This window comes from Gopherus flavomarginatus, chromosome 3 (assembly GCF_025201925.1).
Source record: "Gopherus flavomarginatus isolate rGopFla2 chromosome 3, rGopFla2.mat.asm, whole genome shotgun sequence".
Classification (NCBI taxonomy): Eukaryota; Metazoa; Chordata; order Testudines; family Testudinidae; genus Gopherus; species Gopherus flavomarginatus.
The window spans coordinates 221,625,509-221,645,716 of NC_066619.1; the positions used below are offsets into that span (position 1 = coordinate 221,625,509).

General features: G+C 39.3%; 1 protein-coding gene across 15 annotated transcripts in view; it reads left to right on the top strand.

Moving 5' to 3' along the window:
• TENM3 (teneurin transmembrane protein 3) overlaps nucleotides 1-20,208 on the top strand; it is an 857,073-nt gene that overhangs the window by 384,942 nt on the left and 451,923 nt on the right. For 12 of the 15 annotated variants that reach the window (XM_050945288.1, XM_050945293.1, XM_050945292.1 and 9 more), the window contains one exon: nucleotides 3,778-4,056. The exons of the other annotated variants lie outside the window; for them this stretch is intronic. In XM_050945288.1, the coding sequence (XP_050801245.1) occupies nucleotides 3,778-4,056 (279 nt within the window). The remainder of the gene's footprint in view (nucleotides 1-3,777; nucleotides 4,057-20,208) is intronic. 15 annotated transcript variants of the gene reach the window in all.

The following is a 20,208-nucleotide window of genomic DNA, read 5'->3' on the forward strand; positions in this document are numbered from 1 at the left end:
GTGATGGGAGAATGATACTCTGGCTCCACTATGCACCTGTTCATTGTTGCAATTTTATAATCGAAAATATAATGGGAACTAAAAAATTGCCCGAAGCAAGTACGGGCTATTTTGTAATTACATACCAAAAAATAAGCAAACTGGCAGCTGACAAATGGGCAGATGATGTGAGTTGCCTGTAATGGAGCCTCATCGAAAATGTGTATGTGTATCTCTATATAAAGACAGATTATGACTGCTCCAGCAAAATAGTCTTGGTAGCTGGGGAGAGGGCTCAAGGAGTCTTTCCCACCCAATACATCAGTTCAGAGACTTGTGATATTGCACTCTGTATGATTTTATGAAAGTCTGCTGATGAATGTGAACATAATGTAACTAAAATATGCTTCATGCAAAAGATCTCTTGTAAGGTATCATTACAAAGCTTATAATCTACTGTGTGTGGTCATCCTATTTATATAAATGTATCACTCTTGTATCTGAAACTAGAAATATGAAATATAACTCTGAGGGCCTATTGTAATTGTGCAAAGTGTGGGCCATTAATGGTGGTTTGGAATCCTGATGGCTCCCATTAACCAGGACAATTGACTGTAGATGGCTCTGTTTTACTTGTAAGTCTTCCTGTATACCTGTGTGCTGGCAAGTGGGTAATGAAGTCTTACAGTGATGTGTGATCATGTCATCTGAACTGGAATCCATCTTTAACCTGGTGCTTTTCCATTGAGAAGGAGGGGTGGGAACCCAGAGAGGGACAAAGGATTCCCACCTTATGCAAAAGATATATTAGTGTGTAGAACAGAATAAATTGGCTGCAAGCTTGAGAAATCCCCTATCTTACCACCTCAGCTGGAACAAGGACTGTACCGGGGGAGAGGATTGTGCCCAGATTATGAAGGCATCCAGTCTGTGATAGAAGCTTATTGAAACATCTCTGAGGGTGAGATTTTATCTGTATTCAGTTTTCTTACTGTATTAGGTTTAGAGTTGCATGTTTTGTTTTATTTTGCTTAGTAATTCACTTTGTTCTGTCTGCTATTACTTGGAACCACTTAAATCCTACTTTCTGTATTTAATAAAATCATTTTTTATTTATTGATTAACCGAGAGTATGTATTAATACCTTGGGGTGGGAGGGCAAACGGCTGTGCATCTCTCTATCAGTGTTATAGAGGGAAAACAATTTATGAGTTTACCCTGCATAAGCTTTATACAGTGTAAAACAGATTTATTTGGGATTTGGACCCTACTGGGAGTTGGGCATCTGAGTGTTAAAGACAGGAACACTTCTTAAGTGGCTTTCAGTTAAGTCCGCAGCTTTGGGGCACGTGGTTCAGACCCTGGGTCTGTGGAGCAGACTGGTGTGTGTGGCTCAGTAAGACAGAGTGCTGGAGTCCCAAGCTGGCAGGGAAAGCAGGGGCAGAAGTAGTCTTGGCACATCAGTTGTCAGCTCCAAGGGGGTTTCTGTGATCCAACCCGTCACAGGACCGTTGTAATGTGGCTCTCTGTATACAAAGAAGAGCATGGCTGTAGTCTGGCCCTGTATCAGATATTGCCAGCAGTTACAATATGCAATGGAGGGAGAATGCTGTACTCTTATTCTACAGGTGTAGTGACTCGTGCAAGTGAGCATGCCATCCCCTGTCCCACTCCCATATCTGTAGAAGCATTTGGAGATGCCTAGAATCTCTAAGCATAACAGTCCTTGTCATATACCACTTTTGAGTCAATGGCAGAACTCCCATTGACCATTTTGACTCTGTTTCCAGTCATCAGTATTCAGGCAATGCATCTTTTTCTCTTTGCCCCTCTCCTCAAAGCACCATTCAGGCTCTTGGAGCCAGCATAGTGTTGTGTACATAATTATCCTTTATATACAATTTGTGTCTCTCATATAAAATGTGTAGTTTACAATGTGTATTATATACTGTGCTAAAATTTACCAAGGATGGCTAACTCCATATTCAGGCTACATATCTAAGTGCCTAACTTTAAACATCCACATTTGAAATGTTGGCCTGTATATATAATATATCAAACAAGCAAAAGCTGCATACATAGTCCATCTCCTCTAGTATATTCACTTAAATGCTAATAACTAAATAATAAAAGTGTTGTCACACGTACTATATTTACCTGTAACAATTACACTTTACTATTGTTTTTTTATTTGCTTATATTATCAGTTTTTTTGAAAGCTAAAGCCACATAAAACTGCACGTGGCGTGACTATTTAAAGTGGTGGCACGCACCATTGAGGTGTGCAGATCAGAACCTTCATGCTGGTCACTCACCACTATAGATATCCTATTGTTATATTTACCTTCCTGCCCCTATCCACCCCTCCCCAAATTTTACTTCTGACATTTATTCACAATTGCATAAGTACCATTTGATTTTGTGGCTAACTGTAGCAATTGATTTTCATTATTTATGAGTGTCATTGTCAGAATGCATTTACGATTCTGACTGAGAGAAAATGGTTTGCAATAACTGATCCGATCACAGCAATAAAATAGTTAACTGGCACATTTAAAACCTGTCAAGGTCCAAGCGACATTAACTCTTCTGGCATTTCAGGAAATATGTTATCTTCTGAGCCCACAAAACTTCTAATTGCTAATCTTTCCTTTCTTACTATATTAACAACAAAACTATAAAAGTAGATAAACATATACTTTTGATGTTCAAAAGAAACCTGACTGCTTTAAGGAAAATTAAGATGTCTGTCCAACTACAGCTACCAAAAAGTACTCCATGCACCCATCAGCACAGCTAAATGTTTCCCTTTGTTCCTAGAGCTTGGAGACCAGCACTACCGTGAAATAGCTGGGAGCTGGAGTGGTAGAGCATTCTGGATATTGCCAATGAACATGTCAAGTGTCTATATATCATAACGTGTCTATAAGTTTCAGAAATAAAAGCAGGATGAGGACAGTCATTAAAAATAGCAGTAATTTTTGAGTGTCACAATTTAAACACTTTAAGTTATTGAAGTGTCATGAGTTTATTATTCCTAATTTATTAATACAGTCATTTGGGATACACTTGTATGTCTCTGTCCCTGCACACCATCACCTTCCCTCCTCGAAACATGAGCTATTTTACAAAATATATTGGCTTTGTTTCATCAGTAAAATACCTAGAATATGTAGCAAAAGTCAAGAGGCTAGAAACAGCACTGAATTTAATCAGGTGCTGTATTCTTGCACATATTTGAAATAAAAGCGCACATTGGTTTGTCTTTAATCATTAAACTAAGTTAGAAGATTTAATAAAGACCAACTGAGCCCCTATTCCCATTTAATGAACAACTATTTTATTCTTGAGGGAAGTCTTTCCTTTTGCCATGACAGGTGACATCTGGTTGGGAAAATATCCTATTGTTTAGGACTCTAGCCAGAACAGAAAAAGATAATCTCGACAACTACTTGTTATTGCTTTTACACTTTGGTATAGCAAAAGAGTCTGTCATTTATATTTAATCCTTTTGATGTGCTGAATTGTCCTTTCTTAGTTTGCAGGTCATGTTATATTTCTTTCTTACCTTAGAACACTTCGGATGTGCTTAAGCATTTGACAAAGCAGTGCTAAACCACAGACTGAAAAGGGGCACTTCAGAGTGTAAAAGAAAAAGAATTCACTAGATCAGAACACATGTGGAGCTTTAATAAAACACCTTATGTGATACCTGAGGAACTTGTACACTTTAAGAGTGTTTATTTTTAGGTTTTTAAAACATTTCTCACTTTTTGTTTTTGTTTTTCCCTTAATCAGGACAGAATTTTACCCTAAGGCAGTTAGGAGTTTGTGAACCAGCAACTCGTCGTGGACTGGCATTTTGTGCGGAAATGGGGCTCCCCCACAGAGGTTACTCTATCAGTGCAGGGTCAGATGCTGATACTGAAAATGAAGGAGTGATGTCTCCAGAGCATGCCATGAGACTTTGGGGCAGGGGGGTCAAATCAGGGCGCAGTTCCTGTCTATCAAGCCGTTCCAACTCAGCCCTCACTCTGACTGATACTGAACACGAAAACAAGTCCGACAGTGAGAATGGTAAGTTCTTACATGTGTATAAGTATATAATTCAACACTTTATTTTCTGTTTTGGTTGACGTGATTTTTTAAATTCAAGGAATGACCTTGAATAATGTATTTTTTTTTCCAGGAAAAATCAATATTCAGTATCAGTCAATTAAATTGCATTACATACACCATGCAAGTGGTGTATGTGATGTTTTAGCTATAATTTTGAAGAATTTAATTGCACAAAAAATAGAGATTAGTTTTAACTTATCTCAGACTATGTCACCTGTTATCTCTGTGGAATAGTGAAGCAAGTGGTTATAAAGTTTATCCTCAAGGCCAGCTTGCAGTCAAAGATGTCTTTGTAAATTCCTCTTGAAGACATCTCGAAGTTACAGAATCTTAGAATGGATGAGTGAGCGTGCAGAATAGTGTATTAACAGGGCTCAAGTGATTGAAGAACAAATTTGATCATGCTTTAAACTTATGAGTTGATGAGAGCAATTGAAATCATGGTGAAGAGGGGAGTGTGGCCTTTGATGTGCCTTGGGGACTGGATTACTGTGCAATTAAAATCCACAAAAATCTAAACAGCAATTTTGCATGTTGAAGGGAAGAAGTCTTTGTATATTCATTTTTTTTCAGCTAAGTGCATGAAAAGAGGTTAATATAAAATTTAATTATTTTAAAATGTTTTTTAAAAATAATCTTACTCTACTTTTGAGTGGTTGAGCAGAACCTGAAATAGTGTTAATAGTTAAAGTGCACCAGATATTAGAAGACATGTCCCTTTTAGCTTTCTTGTAGTAACTTTGTTCTAATATTTTCATAGGATTTTTAACATAATCAAAATTGCGGTATGCTGTCTTTGTTCCATAAATGACCATATATAAGAAACATAAAGAGAAAATCTAGGTGAAGTGGGTACTGAGTAAAATGCAAACTAGAGAGGTAGTTATTTGACTGGATGTTTGTTTTATTAATTTACTAACCTTTTTGGCTCAGCTGTGAAATAGAAAAGGCCATTGTATTGCTGTTTGATCAGTTAAAACAGTGTCTCACTGTGGTAATAAGCAGTTTTTTATATCTCAGTGTCCTCGACCTTTTGCAAAAAATAGTCTCTCTTGATTTTAAACTAAAATCCGTAGTATGTTCTTGTTGGAACTGTTTACAGGAGTACCCTTAATGTTGTAAAGAGGAAATCAAATCAGTATTTTGTTTTTATTCATACCAAACATTTTTTTCTCTTGTGATTTGTGGTTTAAATGAGGATTGTCAGACTCCTGTATGTGGGAGAAAATATATGATACAGTAGAGGAAGCCAAGGAATGCTTTCTTGTTCTTTCCTTGTTAAGCAAGAACATTGAGGGGAGGGAAGTGAGTGTCTGTGATGGATGGAGTTCTCAAATGGAATACTCTCTTTGTGTTGGACTTTCGATGTATCAAACCTGGAGAGTAAGCTGCTCTTTGTGGGGAAGATTTCATATCTCAAATTGGGTAAAGGAGATTTTCTTTGTGAGTTGTGCTTATTCCCTTATGTATCTGCCATCATGGAAGTTTAGACCTGTTGGGCTGCTCTTGTTGGCCGTTGGTACTAAATTATCCAGAACCAATGGTGAGCAGGGTGACCAGACAGCAAATGTGAAAAATCAGGACATGAGGTGGCGGGGTAATAGGAGCCTATATAAGAAAAAGACCCAAAAATCGGGACTGTCCCTATAAAATTGGGACATCTGATCACCCTAACGGTGAGTCAACGTAATGATATCCCTATTTAGTGGACCGGCCCATGCTGGAGCTCACTTCTTCTTAGTGTTTTGCCAGAGCCTAGATTTTACAAACTTTAGAAAATCCTGTAAAACTTCTAGGTAGCCAGGCCTTCATTTAGCCAAAGAGGACTACTTCAGCAGTGTTGTATTTTAGGATATTCTTTTTATAAACCTTATATTTGTGCCATTTATAAATTCTTAAATAAATAAAATCTGGTTATACCCTGACAATATTATAAGTGGTTTCTACTCTTCTCTGGCTCCAATCATGAATTTAAAATCAGAATTGTGTTTTATTTTTAATGCATGAAATAACTGTGAATAAATTGGGAAAACATATTGTTCAGCATTGGTAAAATTTAGCCAAGCAGACTGTCTGATGTTTTAGATACTGCTTCAAAAAAGAGTTTAGTAACAAAAAAGGATTGCAGCTGATTTATTTATTGAGAAGGACGCCAACAGTCCAACTTAAGAAGGCACTAGAACGGCTGTGAGGCTAATGAAATTTTGATGGCTTGAATGTCCCATTGGGTTTCAAAACATATTTAACCTAGACCATGTTACAGGTCTCCATTTAAGAGGAGAGACAATGCAAGTTGTGATAGTTTATCTTCTTTGACATTTTGTTTCCACCAAATGTAGAAGATTCAGATTGAAGTGCATTTTTTAAAATACAGGGAATTCAATGTGTTAAATGTTCATGGTAAAATATAATTATAGTTTAAAATAAGGAGGGAGTAATTCCTGTCAGGACACAAGTTGAGTTTTTTTTTTCCTGTGGCAAATCTAGAGTATCTGGTTTTGAGTGTAAATACTAATGATTCTGTGATTTATGCCTGCCAATTAATAACAGTCCTAGTAAAATATTGAAATGTGACAAATAAATGTGATGTGGCTCCCTAATGTAAGATAAAATTATGAGCATGTCCCACAGATTTCAATTCTCTTTGCTATCCCTATGGTGGTGGTAAAAAGATTGTGACTGAATTCCAAATGTTGGGTTTTTTTCGGTAGTATTTCTGTTGCTGTGTCGTTCCCAGAATATTAGAGACACAAAGTGGGTGAGGTATTATCTTTTATTGGACCAACTTTGTTGGTGAGATTAAAAACTAATCTCTTTCACCAGCAGAATACTATCTCACCCACCTTGTCTCTAATATTTTTGTTTTACAAACAACTGCATTTGTATCCCAAATATGCACTTGCAAACCAGATTAGGAGAAAGTTTATGATTTTCAGTACGTTATAAAGCAAGAGCTCTAAAACATCATGACATATTTCCCTCTTCCACAATCATAAGTATGGGCCCAGTCCTGCAAGTACTTACTGTTAGGCATAGTGTTCCCTGTCATAAATAGTCCCATTGACCTACTGTCATAAGTAGGCCACATTCATGGGACCATTCATGATAGTAAGCACTGTGACCCTTAGAAAAGGTTTGCAAACTTGGGCTTAAGTGTGCTACAGTTTGTATGCAATTTGTACTTTTTGGCTCTCCCCTTAAAAAACGGGGAATAAGAGCTTGGTTTTCATTCTCAGCTGCCATTACCTCCTCACCCCCACTTTTTTAACTTAGTTGTGCACACTGCCTCTTGGAGACTGTCGTGGTTGGCCCCTAACTACACGTCCCCAAGGATGGTGCCTCTAGCCTCTACTAGCTAAAAATAATACCAAATCAGAGTCTTTCCCAGCCTGGTGTTATATTACTTAACTACCCAATCTCATTAGAAGATAATTTAAATGTTGCAAGCTGTTTGCACAATGGAAAAAGTAATTCCCTGAAGACATTATTTTTGACTTACCAGGGTGTTAGCAATATACCTATTTCTAAGACCCCACTAATGCCACACTAATTCATGCATAATATTGGAAGGATTAAGAGCTTTAGTCACAAAACAATGCTGTTAGAGGATTAAATTGCAGAATTTTAAGTAAACTGGTAGCATACCATATAGACACCAGCATTTTTCAGGAAACCTTTTAATCGCTTTCCAAGCACAGTGGAAGATGTTCATTCTCTCCTCATTGTCATAGGTGATTGTTGAATGAATAAAGCCGAAGAAAGGTATTTTCTTTCCTCTTGATGGAAAGTTCTTATTTCAGTTCCACGTATGACTTTTTTAGAAAGAGATTACACTAGGTTGGTTATGTCAGCCCACCAGAAGAAGGATTGAGTCTTAAAATCACATCCACTAATCTGGGAAACCTACCAACAACAAGTACAAACTGATGAGTTGGTTGGGATATAGTGAGTATGCATATTCATGTCATGCTGTTCCTCTGCTCACCCTGCAGGATCTTTTGGAGCCAAAAGTGTGATTGAAATGAACATGTTCTTTGCTCTTTACAGTTTCATTCTCCAGATGGTTCATAGGAATGGAGCCAGCACAACATACATGCATGCATTCCTTCACGTTATGTACATGCCTAGGTCAATGAAATATGTATGTGGTTTGCTTGTTCTAGTAGCTGCAGCTTTGAAATTGTTGCAGCCCTTCTTTTGGAGGACTGAGTGATTTTTGTTTTGTTAGTGTGCTTTCTAAACTACTAGGGCACCAGTTTAAAATCGGAAAATATTATTTTAGAGATGTGGGAAAAGAGATTATAGATTTTATCGTATCCAGGATTAACTCCAATACCAATCTTTGTGATTCTCCTTTCCCAAAGAGAAAACAAAATAAATATAATTAACTAAGCCATAGTTTAAATTTACAACATACACTAGCAGAAGGGGACACACTCTAGGTCCAGAAGCTGCTTGTTATATAATCTCTGTAGTATACACATATCATGATGGGAAGAGCATGATATAAATACCTTTTATAGGGTGATAGACCAGTTTTAGGTCTATCCATCTTAACAATATCTTTTTCCAATTCCTTTTTGAACCTCTGTAACAGAGTAAGCAAAATGCCTATTTTTTCACTTTTAGTGTTAACCCATAAATATAATATGAAATATAACCTCATTCAATGCATCTCTAATTCTAATAAGATTCTGTTATATAACAATAAAATAATTCTGAATTTAATCTTATTATTTATTTATGAGGTTTTCTCAAAAGTCATTATGATGTCTGGAATTTACTGTTTTTGAATACTATTTTTTTATTTACATATAATACTATGTATTCTCAGATGATGACAGAAATGCCAAAGGTAACCTGCTGATGCCTTGCAGAAGACAGCCTAATAAATCTTCTTTTTAAAAAACTCTGATATCATTTTTGTGTAAGTTGTAAATGTCCCTTTAATTGTGGGGTTGCAATGAAAGCAAAGCATGCTGTGCACATATCAAAACTGATGATGTGTGCTGTTTTGATTTTGAATGTATTTTTGATGTCCTTGGAAAATCACAGTGGTAGCAGTAAAATTGCTTTAATTAATGAATTGAAGAGCAACAAATCTGCTGAATCAGGCTTATTGATGTAATTATCACTGGAATAGAAAGGAAAAAAAATCTGTCAGAGCTCTGGGACTTTATTTTGGTTGTTGTCATTTGAGAGATATTTAAGTACTTTGGAGAAATTTATATCTTATAGTTTACAAAAACATTGCTTTTATTTGCTAACAAAAGTAATATTTGATATCCAGACACCATTTTGTGTGTGTGTGTGTGTTTACTCAAAATAATGAAAGGTTCGGTTAAGAAATAGAGATGCTGATACACAAGTTTATGTCCATCCTTTGTTAAATATCAGGTTTTATTAACTAGCAATGTGCAATCAAATTCTGATTTAAAGTAACAGATTATAGTCACAATCACTCTTCGGTGGTGTGATCCTGAAAGGTAACCAAATAATTTTTCAACCTTATTAATTAAGCTGCCATTTCCATCCTGAGTATCAGGAATGATCATAAGCATCAGCCCTTCTGTCCAGGACAAATTCCAAGTTGGGTAATTACATTCTGATTGCAGCTGGTCAGGAATTTTTGAATTTTTTTGGCAGAAAATACTGGTTTGGCAAACCAGAATTGTTTGTGTGAAAAGGTCGATTTTGTTGAATTTCCCATTTTGAAAAAAAATGTAATTTTTTTTGAAATTGTTGGAATGTCCCATTGCAATATTTACTAAAGTTCTTTTTTTCAGATTGAAACAGCTTTTCTTTTTGAAAGGACAGCTGTTTCCCATTCAGCTCTACTTCTGAATGCTTCAATGTCTTCCATAGTTTCCATTGCATGTGCCCCATTCTCTCTAAAATTGTTGTGCAGTGTTGCTGTATACAGTTAACTGTTGCATTCTCATATCTGCCCTTGAGTGTTCATATTTGAGTCCTGAATAAAGAGAGGTGACCAAAAGGCTGATCCAAACTCCACTGAAGCCAGTAGGCTTTAATTAAGCGCTAAGTTTATAGAGTAGTTTGTGATTCTGTAAAGCACTTTGAAGCTTTCAGAAGGTTAATTAACCTCTTATATAAAAAGGATTAGTTTATACAGTTACAAAAGTAATCATGCAAGAGTTGGGATTGAAAAGGAATAATAGTGTAAACTATAGAACTCATGAGAAATTTTTGAACAATGTTTTTTCATTGTTTCTCAAGTCCAGGGTAGAATTTAGAGAGGGAGACCCACCCTAAAACCACCAGTATAACCTGGTGGTTAGGGCATTCACATGGGATGTTGGAGATCCAGGTTTAAGTCTCCTGTGCTGCAGAGTGCTGGTAGCGATTATTGCACATGTACTAATTACGGAAACTACGTTTAAAGACTTATGTAATGGCTGAACAGGAGACATAGAAAACCTCCTTTTTCTCCACTATAATCAGGAGACTTGGATTCTGTTCCTGGCTCTGCCACTGGTCTACTGTGTGATACAGGACATTCACTTTACCATGTCTCGGTTTTCCTATCTGCTAAATGAAGATAATGATATTTACCTACCTTTGTAAAGTTCTTTGACATTTATGGATGAAAAGCACTATATAAAAACTGAATATCATTATGGTGTCTATGAGGGCAGCCTGTAAGCTGGTACAGACTCACCCAGCGGCGCCTCCTGCTGGTTGTCCTCAGGAATTAGCTCTTCAACTCAGGAGCACCCTCTGCAGGCTGGTGATACGCTTGCTGTTGGCCCCTGTGTCCCTCCCAGGACCCCAGTGCCCTTATGTCAGGGTTCTCCCTCCTGCAGTGCCCCACAGTCTTACTGGGTTTCCCCACCACAGGGGAACCCCACCCCCATCCCCACATTGCCTCAGTTGTGGCTACTGCCAGTCTCTGTTTAGCCCCTGCGCCCTGGGGCGGACTGCAGTGTATCAGTTAATCATCACAGGCAACAAGGGTTTGGACTGGCTGCCTTTACCCACCCCCTGGCTGCCAATGGTTGGCCAATGGACACTCCTGTGACTGTGAGGCTTGTTTCCGATCCTCTGTCCGTTCACGCATCCGGGCAGAGTTCCTCTGCGGCGTCCACTGGCTCCCTTGACGCCTTCGAGGAGCAGTGGGCGCTGTCTGGGGTTCTCTGCTCGGTGTCCCCGTCAGGCTCCCTTCTTTTGACCCTCTGACTGCACTCCTGTCCCTGTTCTTTTATTAGTTGTCCCCCAAACACAGTTGGGTTTTCAGGTCTTGTAGATCCTCCCCTTAGGCGGGGGGGGGGGAGATCCTTAAGCAGTGGGCAGGCTTTTGCCCGCCCACTTCCCGGAACCCAATAGGTACTGGGCCCAATGAACAATAGTAGATAGCCTGGTGAACCTGGGCTTTGGTTGTTCTGAAATGGAACTGAATATTTCTTGTTGTAGGGAGTTTTCTTTGTAGTCTGGAAATAGGATTGACTAAATTCAGACTGGATTGGCCACGATTGTCATTAGTAGAACCAAGTCAGGAGGAATAAGCCTAACCCAACTTTTCTTGCTGAGTTTCAGATAATTCCTTTGATGTCATCTGAATATGCTAGGGACCTGTAAATTAGACCCTGATCCTTATAATGGTAAAATCTACAGCAGAAAGTATGAGTTCTTTTGTGGAGATTGTTAGAGTCCCTCCCCACAAAGGCAACCTAGACTGGCATCTCTCAAGGCCCCTGTTGAAGAAACTATATCTTAATGTTGGTCTGTTACCTTCCCAATGGCCAGAAATTGGAGCTTGAATGAGAGCAAATTTTTGTTGAGGCTCAGATGAGACAAGATGGAAACAATGATAAAAGAGAAGCACTTGGAGAAGGTGGCAGGGTTGATACCTTTCCCTGTTATTGACAGTAGATGCCAAAGGTATGCCTGTTAAGATGGTTTATTATATCTATAACTCTTCTGGATTCCTGAATTCTCCTAGAGTCCCACATGATTTCAGTGACTGAAATAGCTTTTTGCTATCAGGGGTTGGTTAGAAAATAGCACCAAATTCTCTTTGATATAGACTTTGCCACAGTCAGTCCTGCCTCTGACTTTCTGATTGCATTGTGTAGGGAGCACTCAGAAACTGTAGTCAGCAGGGAATTCTGCAGCTCACTTGCTTAGCCGCTTTAGCGACAAAGAACATATTTAACTTGTTCTTCATTTACTGGATGTACTTGCTTTTTATTTGCTTTTAGTACAGTGCAAGGAGGTTTTTAGTGTATAAAACTCGATACAGTTGGGTCCTGTGAGCTTGTGGCAGTTGATATCAGATTAGATGTGTGTGCTAACAGCCCATAGATTTACATTGTTAGGGAATAGGCACAGGCTGTTATCAATTAAGGGCCCTCAACTTTGTGATCAGTTCCTGCCAGAAGTCCACCAAAGCTGCAGTTTATTGACCCTAGGGCAGGATGGAAGTCTAATTGAGCCACACAGGCTTTTAAAGTGTGGGGAGGCTGTGATACTATTGTACTGTTGAGCCATTTTGGTTAGTATCAATGGTGCAAGTAAGCCGGTACGGTCAGGAGTGCCATACCATTAAGACATTTACTGCCAGTACCACATACTGCAAAATACATTTTCAGAACCACAGGGCTCTCCTGAGAACTGAAGTGGAGAAAGGAGAAGAACGTGGAGCTGCTGCTCCCAGGAGCCAGTGTCCTGTGCCAGCAGCTCCTCTGGTGTGGCTGTACCTTCCCCATTCCTTCCACACAGCTGCATCTACTGTCCGCAGTCTGTACAGCCCCGCCAGAGGAGAAGGCTAGGGGCAGTACAGCTGCGCCAGAGGAGCTGCTGGTGCAGGGAGCTGGCTCCTGGGTGCGGCAGCCCCACATTCTGCTCCTTTCGCCACTGAGGTTCCTGGGAGAGACCTGTGGTTCAGCGGATACCAATTTCTGTCTGCAGATATCCGCATCTTCAGGTATAAATTTGTATCCACACAGGACTCTTGTCACGGAACATTTTTTGGGGTGGGGGTGGCACCATACCAGTAAGAGTTAAAATCTACTTGCACCACTGGTCAGTATTAATGTGTCTTGTCTTATTTTTAAGTGTTAAGTGGTGTTTATTCCCATTTTTACAGCTATAGAGTGATATTTGGGTCCTCTCAAATAATCAGCAGGCCTGCAACCTCTTTTTCCCTGCAGAATCCAAATGAATGCTGGGGTGGGTAGATGTTGAGGGGAAAATTCAAGGACAAACTTCAAAACCTCAGGTCAGTTTGCATTTTTAACGTTATAATGCTTTCTCTCTCATTTCCCTTCTCTTTTTAATTGAAAACTGAAGTTAGTACTGGCAAAACTGAGCATGCCCCATAGCTACAGGCTGTGTGGTTCCTAAAGGCCAGCTCTATGAAGCTGGGAGATGTGGCCAACTTTGTTTTCTCTGCATCAACTAAACTTAATATCTGGATGTTTAGTACAAACAGCCAAAAGAATTTCATAAAAATGTTTCAGGAACTGGTAGCTATTAAGTAGGGGAATTGATAGTCTGTACCTGTTGCAAAAAGGAAGACTGAAATAATATTGTATTGTGGAAAAAAGGTCTTGTCTTCTTTTAGAAAGAAAAATGAGCAATGCAAAACAGTCTTTCTATCTACTGTCCCAAAACTCCAACGGATATGTCTGCTTATACCAGACCTGTAACATGATAGGCAGACCCCACACAAATGGTGAGGCCAGACTCCTGTATTTAATTGTATGTAATAGATTCCCCTGAATAAGGAAAGTCCTGCCCCATCATGTCATATTCCCCACCTACAGTGGAAAAGGAAGCAAACTGAAAGCCCGAGTCATTGCTGTCCCAGTATTGTGGGAATGACTATTGCTTATTAAAAATATTATCCTGAATGTCACCTAATGATGATATCTCTGAGAGAAGACAAATCAGCCAAATTACTGGCTTTCTTTACCCGTTCTCTTATACTATCAACAGATAGCTTTTCCCACATGCTCCCTTAACATTACCCAACTCCTCCCTCTGCCCCATAAATTTCCCCTTTCATAGTGGTGTGAGAATACTAATCAGCTCTCAATACTGAAGAGATTTGTTATACCTGCAAGCTTCACTATGCTTCCATTCCTGCTTGTCATCCTGATGCTTTCAAGCCACTTTCAGTATATCTCTCTGTCATTCAGCCTGCTGTCTCCAAGTTATCAGCAGATGGTCATAGTTGCCAACTGAGCTTGTGAGCTTCTCCTGCTTACATATCATCCTCCCACACATCACTTTGCGGTGATCTTCCCCCTGCCTTCACTGATGCCATCATTATAAATGGACCCACCCAAACTCCACACTGCAGCATTATTCACTAAGGTGCCAGGAACTTTGCAGGGTCTTGGGCAAGAGCCATTGGTTTCTTCCTCTGCAAAATATGTTAGAAAGCTCTGAAACAGTGTCACGATAGATTGCATTGGTGGCCTTCCTGCCAGCTCCTCTCTTTCCATCGTCTTTCCTATCTCAACCCATGAAAACCTTGGAGGCTGAAATACTCTTTTTGTGGCCTCAGAGAAAACAACTAGTTTTGCTGCTCTGCAGGCTCTTTAATGTCTGTTCTTGCCTGCAAAAAAGCCTTTCCTGCCTTGTATTCTCTATTTACAGCAACGTTAGCCCTAAAAAATGGGATACTGTCTGTTTCTGGCAAACCTCCCCTTTTTTCCTTTTAATTGGAATCATGGCCTATCAAGTAAGAAATGATTTCCTTCAACCACTCTCCCATTAAACTCTTACATTTAAAGTAAATTATTTTTGTTAAAAAGTTTTTAAATAAATTTTCTTTGAAGGTATAAATAGCCTCGAAAACCACCTAAACGTAGGAGAGTATTGGATTGTCTATACTCCCTGTAACAGTTTTACACAATACTTGAAGTCAGTGAAGCTCAGTGCAGGAGTCCACCCGCATGGAGGAGCTTGCAGTATCAAGGTCTGAATGGGCAGTGAAGCATCTCTGTTTTTTTTTTAATCTATATATCGAATCTATATGCCATGTAGAGATATACACATAGTTAAGACCTTTACCTGTATGCACAAAAGTGAGTGTTTTGAAACCTAGGCTGTGTAGTATAATTTTATATCGAATAAGGATGACTAAAATTTGTAAAGTATATTAACATATAATGAAATCCAAAAAGTAATGCTCAAGAATATATATTGTTGCACAAAGTAAGCACTTACCAGATGAATCTGATTTATAATGCTATTCTTTATGGGAACACACTTGACTAGGGTGTGGTGGCCGCGACCTTCCCTCTGTTCCCTCTGACCACCTGTGGCGGCAAGATGGAATCTGGCCAATGTCTGTCTTGCTAGTTCTTAGCTTTGCCTAACCCTTCTACAAACTTTGAATTTCTTCAGAACTCTTTTGATTACCTTGATTTAGACCACTGTGATTATATTGACTTGATCAGAATAGTGATGGCTAGAAGCCCTGGTACTGAGAATACCATGCAGGTTGGTGCCACCGTAGAAGAAGTCTGTTCCTTTTGCCATCATCGGGGCATAATGGTGAGAAGAAATGGTCCTTGCCAGCTTGTCAGGACTGGCACTGGACTGAATGATACCCAGTGAACGAATTCGTCATACGGTATGTCACCATGGGGTTACTGGTGTCCACCATTTTAGGCACTGAGAAGCCAGTCTCCACCGCACTTGAGTAAGAGGTCACTCTTCCTTTCACTGTCTCTGATTAGAATGTCTACACTAGAATATTATTTTGGTAGGAACAGGATCCCGGGGTAGAGTAATATTAGTATCCCACTATCGCTGCCTGTGGACCTCTTGTCTAAATACCCCGATGATTCAATATCCTCAGCACTGGTACTGGTCCCTGATGACTTCTTGTATGGCTCACCATAATGCTAGAGAAAGAGATGACATTGATATGAGAGAGAACCTACAAGTTATTTGACATCCTGTCAGCTTCTGGTACAGTCAGGTTTTGCTCTCCTCATATACTGGGGACTGCTTGATGCAGGTAAGGCCTTGTGTCACAATAACTTCCAATGTGGAATGGGCTGGAAGAGATTTCAAGAATCTCCAGTAAGATATGAGTACGTTTATACTCATCCCAACTGAGTCGTCTTAGTCATATCATGTCAGTGGTACAGGAGAAATGACTTGACTAAAAAGTCTGACTCCTTTGCTTCCATAATGCCATCCATGTCCCATAGTAAGTATCTCATATTTATAGTGAAGTCCAACCATTATCAATACAGAGTTCTTCCTTGTTGACTCTCCATAGCACCAAGAGTGTTCACAAAATGCCTGCCAATTGTAACAGCACATTTAAGAAAAGTAGGAATCCATGTCTACCTGAAATTGGATGATTACCTGAACAGAGGCAGGTCCTTGTGAACTACAAGAAATTGTCCTTCATACTATTATAGTTGATAAGAGTTCAAAGATGTGTGATTGACTCCAAAGGTCGACTCCTACCTGCCAGAGGTTGCTGATTGTGAAACTTACCACTAACACATCAGGAACAAGCTGTGTTGCCCACCTTAACCACTTACAGATGCAATGAGTATGGTGTCAGGGCTACCTATGATTACATATGAACATTCTCAAGCTGAGAGCCATCAGACTAGCCTGCACAGCATTCCTGCCTGTTCTGTATGAGTCCATGGGGAAAATCCTGCATAATGAGAGTAATGGCATACCATTAGCTTTGGAAATGCTGTCAAATCATTTCTACCAAACCAATGAATGTTTGATCGCTAATTCACTTTGTTTCTGTCCTTAGCCAATTTGGACTGAATGATTTGGAGGTTGTCCCTCTGTGTCATTTTTGGAGATTTTGTGCATAACATGGCAAATTGTGTTAGAACAATAACGTAGAAAAGTAATGTATAATAGCTAATCTTTGATGTCTAAACTTCAAAAAAGTAGTGGTATATCATTCTTCAAGCGATAAGTATTGTGTGGCATGTAGGAAGTATTGGTATGTAATGATATTTTGTGTTATACAGTTCACACTGTCTGTAGGCCACTAAAGGTGGAGTAGTTATGATGAGCTCAAATAATAGCATCTAAAATCAGTATACTAGAAGCAGTCATATAATCAGGCTTATAAAATTGAGAGGGCAATAAAATGTTGAATTCTATAAATATAGTTAATCTCTGCCATTTTCAGTATTATGGAGGAATTTAGTTTAATGATATATATGAGCTAATATAAGGGTATTTGTATCTTCTCTACTTTATCAACATTGATTGTTTGGGGAAAAAGTGTTTTCTAGGAGGCTTCATGCTCAGGCCTGAGAGGGTGAAGCAAACTCATTCCAACCTTAATACATTGACAATGTAATGAAAGAAGGGGTGGGGGAGAGAAAGCAGAAGGAGAGGGGTAGTGAGTGCTGCTGACAGAGGAGAAGCTAGGGGTAGTCTACATTAGAAAAAAGTTGCACATTGCTTCAGACCCCTAACATATGTGCACTTAAACTCATTTAAACCTCACTTCAACTGTTTTTGTTTAATTCAGTAATTTATTGACTTAAATCAATACAGGTCAGGTTTAAGTCAGTCTTTATGTTAGGGGATTGCACCGGTGTAACTATATCCATTTAAAATAGTTTAGTTGCACTGGTGTAACTTCTTTAATGCATATCAGTCCTTAGAAAAGGAGCTAGGAGAATAATGGAGAGAAGAAAAATTGAGAGAATGAGGAGTGATACATAAAAGGAGTGGGGGAAAGGGCGGAGATGTTTGGAAGGGACATCAGATACCTCCCTCCACTACTGTCAATATTAAAATTGGTTAAAAAAATATTTCCTCTCAAAGTAGCATATCCACAAAAATGGTGCTTAAAAAAGAGCAAAGAGGAGAAGATCATTCAGCTCTTCCTTGACCTGTAAAGCCAGTTTCTTTGTCAGCTTAGTACTAATATTTCTTATGGGACCTGGTGAATAAATAAATAATTTTTTTGTTTAGAACTATATATAGAAACATAAATCATCTGCATTTTTCCTGTAATTTTGTTTCTGCCTAATGGTGCTATATGAGGAACAATTTATCCAGTCAATAAACAGAATTATGTCTCTCAAAAAAATTAAACATGTTTTATTGTCAATTTGTCTGAGAGGTTTTTTTTTCTGCTTCAAAGGCTGGAGATGAAGTGAAATACCTTCTATAGACTAAGACTTTAAGCATTTAAAAAATGTTAGGGTTGTAGTCATTAAAAACTTTAGATGACAACCAAATTTACTTGAAGCAGGTCACATTAGCAGAGTGAAAGGTACATAAAGCTCTAGCCATTACCATTGTAGCATCCATAGCTCCTCAAATGGTTCAATATTTTTGCATTAGGAGATAAAATTACTGAGCACTGGATCTTGTTTCTCAGATACATCAACAGATTATAATATTCGTTCAGAGTGGTTTCAAAGAAACTGGATTTGAGGGCATTCTTGCCAAGTTTAAAGGGAGGGTAATGCACTACTTACTGGGAACCAGAGTTTCAAGTTTGCTGCTTTCTATGCCGAGATGGCATATATTGCGAGCATTACAGATGTAGCGTTTGCAGCTCCTGAAGACAGTTTGCCATGCTGTACATATTGGGATTTGCTTAGTTTCTGATAGGGATTTTGCTTAATTCCCTGCAATTCAGTACAGAAGACATTAGGCTCTTGCGAGAATGGACTCTAACAACATTCTTACTGGAATCAGAACAGTGCTGTGCCAGAAAGGAACACTTTCCAGACAAAACAGTGGTTGGGACTGAGGCAGAGAAAGTCACAACTGGTGGCTTTCTTTGCCCATTTTTTAGGTCTCTGGCTCCCAGATGGTCTAGTACACTGGTTCTCAAACTTTTGTACTAGTAACCCCTTTCAAACAGCAAGCCTCTGCGTATGACTCCCCTTATAAATTAAAAACACTTTTCTATATATTTAACACCAATATAAATGCTGGAGGCAAAGTGGGGCTTGGGGTGGGGGCTGACAGCTCATGACTCCCCACGTAATAATCTTGCGACCTCCTGAGGGGTCCGATCCCAGCTTGAGAACCCCAGGTCTAGTGGGATATCTCTCAGCATCTTTCCATCTGTTGGTATTGCTATGATAGAACTGTAATTCAGTGCAGGCAACACAGTGGCTGTTGAATTTCAAAAAGTGTTTAACTACCTCTTTGCGTCAGTCTCAGGTACTCAGGCAGTTTGCCAACTAGAAGCATTCTCCACACCCACTATGGTCTCTCTTAACATCAAACCAAGAAAAGTAACATTCATGAAAAAGTGGTACAAGACTTTCTAGAGAAATAATTTTATCATTGCTATTATTTCTTTGAATTAACGTTTTTGTAGTTTCTCACCTGCTTGGGATTAGTTGTGAAGAATTTCACCTCCTAAATAATATTTTGCAAGAAATAACATGTACAGTGAAAATTTGCAGTTGTTCTTCAAATGATTGCACATGTCCATTCCCAAGTAGGTGTGTGTTTGCCCCAAGCACAGTCACTGGAAATTTTTCCCTTGGTGGTTTCCATTGGGTTTGCTCTGGCGCCCTCATGCCACGTGCCCATAGTGCTGGCATAAATGATCTGGTCAGCCCCACACCTCCTTAGTTCTTTCTTACCATCCATGAAGGTCACTGAAACTGTTCTCCTTTCCCTGGAAAGTTTTTCAGTGGACTTTATCTCTCTGGTATCCGAGGGGTAGCCGTGTTAGTCTGGATCTGTAAAAGCAGCAAAGAGTCCTGTGGCACCTTCTGGACTAGCAGACGCATTGGAGCATGAGCTTTCGTGGTGAATTGGCATGCAGCCGACGAAGTGGGTGCTCACCAACGAAAGCTCATGCTCCAATATGTCTGTTAGTCTATAAGGTGCCACAGGACTCTTTGCTGCTTTATCTCTCTTTATTTGTATATTGTTCTCAGTGTAATTGTCAAGTCTTAGCTGTTAGTTTCTCTAGATTTTAGCAGACACTCATCCACTCCCAGTACGGAGGCATGCCTCGATCGCTGGGCTTCAAGCCTTGTGCCGCTTGTAACAAGGCTATGCCCCTAAGCAATCTGTACTTCAGTGCCTTAAGTGCTTGGGTGAGGGTCACGTCGGAGGCCATTGCAAAATTTGAACACTTCAAGCCCCATACCAAGA